This window comes from Mus caroli, chromosome 5, assembly GCF_900094665.2.
Source record: "Mus caroli chromosome 5, CAROLI_EIJ_v1.1, whole genome shotgun sequence".
In the NCBI taxonomy this organism is placed as follows: Eukaryota; Metazoa; Chordata; class Mammalia; order Rodentia; family Muridae; genus Mus; species Mus caroli.
Genome location: NC_034574.1, coordinates 108,967,543 through 108,975,584, shown reverse-complemented (window position 1 = coordinate 108,975,584; position 8,042 = coordinate 108,967,543). Strand labels below are relative to the sequence as shown.

General features: G+C 51.4%; 1 protein-coding gene across 1 annotated transcript in view; it reads left to right on the top strand.

Moving 5' to 3' along the window:
* Prkab1 (protein kinase AMP-activated non-catalytic subunit beta 1) overlaps positions 1-7,821 on the top strand; it is an 11,085-nt gene extending 3,264 nt beyond the window's left edge. The window contains exons 4-8 of the mRNA XM_021163526.2: positions 938-1,031; positions 1,253-1,367; positions 3,260-3,393; positions 6,416-6,484; positions 6,708-7,821. Coding sequence (XP_021019185.1) covers positions 938-1,031; positions 1,253-1,367; positions 3,260-3,393; positions 6,416-6,484; positions 6,708-6,785 — 490 coding nt within the window. The 3' untranslated portion in view covers positions 6,786-7,821. The remainder of the gene's footprint in view (positions 1-937; positions 1,032-1,252; positions 1,368-3,259; positions 3,394-6,415; positions 6,485-6,707) is intronic.
* The last annotated feature ends 221 nt before the right edge of the window (positions 7,822-8,042 follow it).

Below are 8,042 nucleotides of genomic sequence, written 5' to 3'. Positions count from 1 at the left end.
CACTCACTTTGTAGACCAGGCTGGCCTCGAACTCAGAAATCCGCCTGCCTCTGCCTCCCGAGTGCTGGGATTAAAGGCGTGCGCCACCACGCCCAGCTGAACAGTCACTTCTATATAAGACTCCTGGACCAGATGACCTGGATCCCTCCTAACTGAGTCCTGTGTGTTGGAGGTTCCATGCTCTGAAGACATCGTTAGCAAGGGTTTAGTGAGACGCTTTATCAACACCCTGGTGTGGCTGGGCAGTGGTGGCACACGCCTTTAATCCCAGCACTTGGGAGGCAGAGGCAGGTGGATTTCTGAGTTCCAGGCCAGCCTGGTCTACAGAGTGAGTTCCAGGACAGCCAGAGGTACACAAAGAAACCCTGTCTGGAAAAACCAAAAAAAACAAAGCAAAACAAAAAAACCCTGGTGTGGACTCCTGTCTCCGCGCCTTTACCAGTGACTACTTCTGGTAAACAGAGGGAGAGCCCGTGCTCTGCTGGTCTGAGCCCAACTGTTGTCAGTGTCCCTGTGTTTCCAGGGCTGCCACAAGTCCACAGCAATCTCAGGAGTGGCAGGGTAGTTAGACAGGTCTGCGTGGAGAACGTCTATGTGCCCTGTTACGCTGGCTCAATCCCTGTCATAGCACACTGACAAAAGGGATGGCTCGGCAGCCTGTGTTTACCTCCGTGGCACCCAGCCCGCCTGCCCGGTGGTATTCTGCGTGGAGACTTGGAAGGTGTGAACGGCCATTTGTTGACCTTCCAGTGTTAGGATTCTAGGTTCCTAGTGTCTGAGCAAAGTGAGTTTCCTGCTGCTCCATTAGTGGCCGTGACCAAGAATTAATTGTCTGAATTGGTTGCCATGTTTGCCATCCTGCAGCCAAACTCTTGGTTATACCTGGAATCAGAGGGCAGCCCACCCAGCTGAAATTCTACTTCCTTTCTTCCTGCAGCCAGAATAACTTTGTAGCCATCCTGGACCTGCCTGAAGGAGAGCATCAGTACAAGTTCTTCGTGGATGGACAGTGGACCCATGATCCTTCCGAGGTACTCTGCCTGCAGCCCTCGGCCCTCTAGTACGTACCTGCACTATCAGGACCCCCTTCCCTGCGTGTGGCTCTGAGTTAGATAGTGCCAGTTACCAGCTCATTGGTATAATTAACCAAGAGTCGCTAACCAGGCAGTGAGGCCTTCCAGCCAGGAATTCTAGGCCTCTGAAGAATCCACAGACCTTCCACGTTGATTTCTGCCTATCTGTCTCTTCCCAGCCAATAGTAACCAGCCAGCTTGGCACAGTTAACAACATCATTCAAGTGAAGAAAACTGACTTTGAAGTGTTTGATGCTTTAATGGTGGATTCCCAAAAGTGCTCCGATGTGTCTGGTATGAACAGTTACTTTATCCCACGTGTGTGCAGGCTGGGGCTCTGTGGCCTGGACATACTGTTTCCCTTGCCTCTCACACTTGAGCAAGAGCTGCCCAGCCAGGTGGACAGTTGTAGCTCTCCGGACCACAGCGGTTCCTTCCTAATTCCAGTGGCCCTGGCTGTTGGAGTTTAACCCCCAAAGAAACCATAAGTCGCTGCCCTTGCCTTATGAGGTATTTTGCAGTTCCACTTGGCTTTAGAACAGAGCTACACTTGATGTTATGCCATAGGCAGGCCTGAAGAGACCCATGAGGACACGTTGGGTCAGTAATGAACCACTGCCAGGGAAACTGCCAGCTCGTGTCCTGCCAGTGGTGCCTGGAGAATTGCAGGCTGACAGGTGATAAACGACACCTCGGTGACCTTGGCTGTCACTGGTGCCGTCCATTCACACTTGACTGGAAGTGACTCCCCATAGAAAACAGGCCACATGGCACTATGCTCTTTTCTGGAAACCTGTTCTGCTCAGACACGGTAAACTAGAGTCTTCTCAGCACGGAGCTTTCAGTGACCTTTGTTCCGCCCACATCTGGGAGGAAGAGAATCTCTAGAAGGTCAGAGGGACAGCTCAGGAGAGAAACCGCGTGTTAGAATCCAGATGGACGTTAAGTGTGCTTCCCTTCTTTGTGTGGGGGCTGCTTCCTGGGCTGCAGTTCTGGAATCAGTAAGATAAGCTCTCAGCAGTAGCCAGCCATCAGTTTACCGAGGGCTTTCCCACCCTCACCTCCGTGTCTCTGGGATCTCTCACAGTTAGCGCTTCTGACGCCACAGCTGTAATTGACTGCTGGGCTTGGCTGGCGGTGGCTAATGGTCAGGTTACAGATCTAGGCTTAGAAAACAGTGCTCTCTTACTGGGGTCATTGGCCATTCCTGGATGACCACTTACACATTTCCGACAGGCAAAGGGTGCAGCCTGGAGACAGTGCACACACTTCTTACATGGAACTTCGCACTATTTCAACAGAGCCTTCAGCTAAAGGTCCGGTTGATCATTTGCAGGCAGAAAGTGCACCGCCCCCTGCTGCTGGAGCCAGATCAGTTCTAAACTTCCTGTTAGACATTCAAGTGGCTTGTTTGGGTTTATTTTTTGTTTTGTTTTTGTTTTTTAAATGCCATGTATTTATTTCTTACAGCTCAGCTTTCTGCATTGAATGCGTTTTCTCAGTTCTTGTGCTGAGCTGTGAAGGGAGCCTGACCTAGAAATTGATGTTGAGAAAGTTAGCAGCCCTGGGCCAGCTTAGGGGTCAGGTAGCCAGGACCCTTCCCGACACTCGGGTGACAGCTCAATGCCATCTTCTAGCCAGCCAGCTGTCATGATTTGAGGTGCTTCTAAGGCAAGGGACTGTGCTTCCAGAGGCTTCTGCTGCGCCTACATAGTGAAGACACTCAGACCCAGCAGTGTGGAGCCAAAGACCCTTTACACGTCGGTCTTTATGGTTATTTCTTAGTGCATCGGTACCTCATTAGACTTCTTTTATTCTGCCTGAGAGACTTGGTAACTTAGGCTGGGCCACTTAATCCCCACTTGAAGCCCAGAACTTGTGGTATTTGCCAAACTCAGCCTGAAGTAAGAAGGAAGCCTTACTCTGGCTTCCCTGTTAGTCTGGCCCAGACATCTGGCTTTGCCACAGCTGCTCTTCCTTCCACTGAGCTTCTCAAGGTAGCATCGAGCCCCAATTCCAGGGAACTTTTCATCCCCTCTGGTTTCCCCTGTTTGAGCTTGAATGTCTTTGAAGAAAATACAAACCTGGATTGAGGAAATCAGGACTGAAAGCTAGATGAGGGCCCCATGCATCAAATGCAGCTGCAGAGCCTACAGTCTGAGTGTCTTGTCGCCATCTCCCAACAGAGCTGTCCAGCTCGCCCCCAGGACCCTACCACCAGGAGCCTTACATCTCTAAACCAGAAGAGAGGTTCAAAGCCCCACCCATCCTCCCGCCACACCTGCTGCAGGTCATCTTGAACAAGGACACGGGCATCTCTGTGAGTACTCCCATCTGGAGCTCCTTTCTGCTCGCTTCTTACAAGACAGTGGAGAGCTCCTGTGCCTTCCACTGTTGGGGACTGCTGTGGTCCTCCCCTGACACAGACACAGGCTGCTTGTGAAAGGCTGACATCTGTTACACATCCCTCGGTCAGCTAGACATTTTAGAATCTAGTTTTAGTTACTAAGTTACTTTTAGAAACGTCATCCCTCGTGGGGCAGAATTCCAGCTGTCATATAACACATTATAACCTCTACCACATCCACTGTGGCAGAAGGTGCAAGGGCAAGCGATGCCCTCAGGATGACTGACCCACTCGGGTTGCCTACATTAATCCATGCTCCACCCTCATGACCTAATTCATCACCAATTAGGACCCATCTCCCAGTATATGAGCCCTTAGGGACAAAGCAAACTGTATCTGGTGCTAAAGAAAGCCCCTCCCTCAACACTGGACACAGCAGCAGAGCCCACGTGCTGGTGAGCTGTGTGTGGAGGGTTCCCTACTACAGTGTCAGTTTGTGGAAGACGTGCCTTTCCTTAAGTTGACTCAGTCCACTCTGTGCTGTGACCAAGCACAGATCCTGGCTCACTCCTGTGAATCCAGGAGGAGGTCAGTGGGGAGACCAGTCAGCTTCAGACCCCACTGGCTGAACCAAATATCCAGTGCGCATTAGTAACAGAACTGCAAGGACCCTTAGCCGCCGTCCCTAAAGATTCAGAGGCTGCCCCTCGCTCTTGTACAAAAGTTCAGAAGTTGGAAGCCACTCAGTACCTCCTTAGCTAGGAAGGCGCACGCATGCATACACGCATACACACACACACACACACACACACACAGAGGCATGGCTAGGGAGAGGCTAGACCATGGATTCAGGAGAACTGTGTCTGCATCTCGCTGTCAAAGGCAGCCTCAGTCAGCTCTCACAGATCTCGTCTCCAGTTAGGGAAGTGCTCTCCGAGGAGTTTTTTTTGTTTGTTGGTTTGGTTTTTTTTTTTTTTTTTTTTTTTTTCGAGACAGGGTTTCTCTGTGTAGTCCTGGCTGTCCTGGAACTCACTCTGTAGACCAGGCTGGCCTCGAACTCAGAAATCCGCCTGCCTCTGCCTCCCAAGTGCTGGGATTAAAGGCGTGCGCCACCACGCCCAGCCCGAGGAGTCTTAATTCAGCTTCACTGTGGAGAGACTAGAGCAGATACATCCCCAGGCAGCGTTCGTTTCTTAGAGGCTTTGGGAAATCTGCTGTCCTGTGAATGACTGTGGTCAGCCTGTTCTCAGCTCCCCTCACAGTTGTCTCTGCAGATATCTTGTAGCTTTTGACCCGTGTCTTCCCCAGAATTGCCATCCAGTTCTCCTAGCCTGCTTTTGAAAGATGTCGCATGTGTCTCCCTGTGGCTGGCTTATTTATGTCCAAAGTCCATCCACGTTGTTGCAAGTGACAGAATTGCCTTCCTTTTTAAGGCCGAGCCACCCACTGTTGTAGTTTCTTGTCCAGTTGCTGTGATACAATTTTTGACGAGCAATTTAAAGAGAAAGGGTATATTTAGACTCACAGGCCCAGGTTCTAGCCCATCCTATTGGGGTGGGGGGAGGACAGCAGGAGTTTGAGGGAGGGGTCTCACTGCATCTGTAGTTATGCATAGTATGCTGCCTCTGGCCACATCCTATGTCCTGTGCATTGTCTCTCAGGGACTTCAGCGGGGCTCCACAGTGCCATATGCACACCCATATGTAAATCCATCCAGATTCTGTGTCTAACTAGACATCATCCATAATGCTTTCCTTAGACGGACTGATTTCTTTCCTCACTAACAGCACAAGGTAGATTAAGTGGTTTTTTAACCGCACACAAAAAAGGGTGACTATGTTAGAGATCTGGTGTAGCCATTCCTCAGAACTTGCATGTCCCAAACATGGTATCATCCATATATTAGACACCTTTAAAAGTGACAGATGGAAACTGGTTTGTTTTTTTTAAAGATCCCCGTAGCGGTTGGTTGAGGCAGTGTGCAGCTGAGGCACACAGGCCTCTCCTTGTTCTCTCATCAGCAGCCATCCTGCTCTGCCTGCCCCGCAGGAGCTCACTGGACCCTGGAGGCCCTGCTGGGGCAGAGCTGGACTAGGACCTGGCTCCTCCCACTCCACTTCTCTTGTGTGCTCCTGTGTGCACGGGTCGTTTGTCCCCAGGAGATTTCCCAGTCTCAAACATAACCACTGCAGGGCTCTGTAGGATGCGGGCAGCCACTCCCCAGGCCACCGCTCAGAGCCCTCAATATGCCTGTGTGTGGCGTAGGCCGTCCAGCTTCATGTGGAAAGGCCTGGTCACACCGTGTTAGAGCTCTTGGTTTCCCTCCACCCCGAGGCCTTAGAGGCCTGTTGGCAGCTGTGAGATCTTAAAGTCACTTCAGGACTGGGATTCCCGTAGTGTTGAGTGACAGGAATGTGCCCTTCCCTTGAGGCAGGGACCTCAAGCTACCTGACTGGTAGCCTGTACACACACACACACACACAGAGACACACACACACACAAGTGCATGTTCTTAAGAGTTGGGAATGTGAATGAAGACGCTCTAGCGAGGTAGAAAGGTGTGGTGAAGTGTTCATGTGTCCACTTGTAGAGTCGCCTACTGCAACATACTTCATCATCTAGCTGTAGAGACTTGGCTTACCATCCACTTCTCGGGAGCATGGAACACACAGTGGGTCTTGTGTTCCGGGAAAGCATTTCCAGTGGGTCTCTGGTCTTCTGCCTCCTCTCTGTAAGAGAATGGGGTAGGGCCTGCCTTAAAGGTCAGGGAGAAAACTTACCGGAAGTGCCTTCCGTAGCATCTGGCTGGCACGAGGATCCACCCCTTTCACTTCTCCGGTCATCTCCACAATTCACACTGCCCAGCATGGGAAGCCAGGTCAACTGCAGGGCTTGGCTCCTCTCCTTGGCTACACAAACCAGGCCATGAAATAGGGGGGCAGGGACCATTTTGACTTCTGAATCCTACTTGCTCACGTCTCCCTTTGTCCCTCAGTGTGACCCAGCACTGCTTCCGGAGCCCAACCACGTTATGCTGAACCACCTCTATGCACTCTCCATCAAGGTAATGAATGGCCTGTCTTGCCTCCAAGCCGTTTCTGAGCCTGTGCTCTGAGGACCCTGCGTGCCGGGGTGGCCTTGGGTGTGGACAAGCAGAGTAGCCTTCGGGGTCTGCCGGGCTTGGGCTCTGGAGGCCGGCCTAGGAGCTGTGTTTGTAGTGACCGTGGAGTGAGTCTCCTGTTCTCTCAAGTCTGAGCCCCTGACTCTGGTCCTTTTCACCCTCTTAGGATGGAGTGATGGTGCTCAGTGCAACACACCGGTACAAGAAAAAGTATGTCACCACCCTCCTCTACAAGCCAATATGAGAAAATGAGAGGCAGCCGTGGACCACAGGGATGGCAGGCGGTGCTGGGCTCTCCGTGTGCATGAACATCCTCACTCACTCTGGGACATCTCACCCACCCTAGTGGTCTGTCCAGGCACAGCCAAAAATAGGGATGGCATGGCCACCTGCAGCCCCAGCATCGCAGTGCACGAGGCTTTGTGCTCTAAGCATCATCCCCTCTGCTGGCCAGAGATGTCTACAGCCAGACCTGTACCTGGGGAGCAGGGACAGAAGCCACACAGAAGTCCTCATCATCATTTGCATCCGTGGGGCCGCTGGCCTGTCCCTGCTGAGGCCTGTCCCTGCTGAGGCCTGGCTGGGGAGGAAAGCAGTGTTGGGTCTTGTCTGTCCTTCCGAATCAAAGCAGTAGATTGTAGATCCTATGGAAATTCAGTGGTTTCCGGATGCAGCTTTGCAATCGTTTGCCAACACTGTGTGCACTAAGACCTCTTTAACCAGAGTGGCTGGCTGGCCACTCCTACTTAAGGCAATAAGTCACCAGGATGAGACTATAGATCATGTGACTACACTCAGCAATAATCGTTCTCAAAACAGACTTCAAACCCCACTGCCATTTCTCATTAAGCCAGGTGATCCTGAGGACCGACCACTGCGGAAAGTCCGCTACACCTTATTTCAATTGCAATGTTGGCCACGTTACCATGGCAACGTGGTCGAAGCACCCACCCTCCTTTTAGTTCCAGCATGTGCTCAGCTGGGGACCTGCATCTCTAGTGAGCAGAGAGGATCACAGTGGTTGCTGTTGCTTGTTCCAAAAGAGGAGCTCGGAACCCTACAGCAGGTTAGCAGGAATGAACCTATCTTCTACTCCATCTGGTTTCCATGGTGACATCACAGCTGTGCCCATTGGGACAGGGTCCTGTCAGCAGAGGCAGGCACAGTATTTGGTTAAGCCTGAGTTTTGGGTACCTTTTTGTTACTGTTTTCAAAACCCTGACTTGCTCTCATCTTGATGTACAAGTTTCAATAAAGCTTTGTAAAAATTACTGGAGTAACTTTTGACTCGGCACATTTTTTTTTTTTTTTGAAGAAAAGAGTGGATCTTCTAGGTTCATTTGCTTTCCTGTGGCTCTCTGTAGTGAGTGGACCAGACGGCTGTGAGTGCCGCCGGCTGACAGTCAGTACCAGACTCACCTCGCCATCACACCTGTGGGTGCCTCTGAGACTGTTGGAGGAACAACTGGAAAATCTCATGGGAATTAGCTAGTTGTTGGGG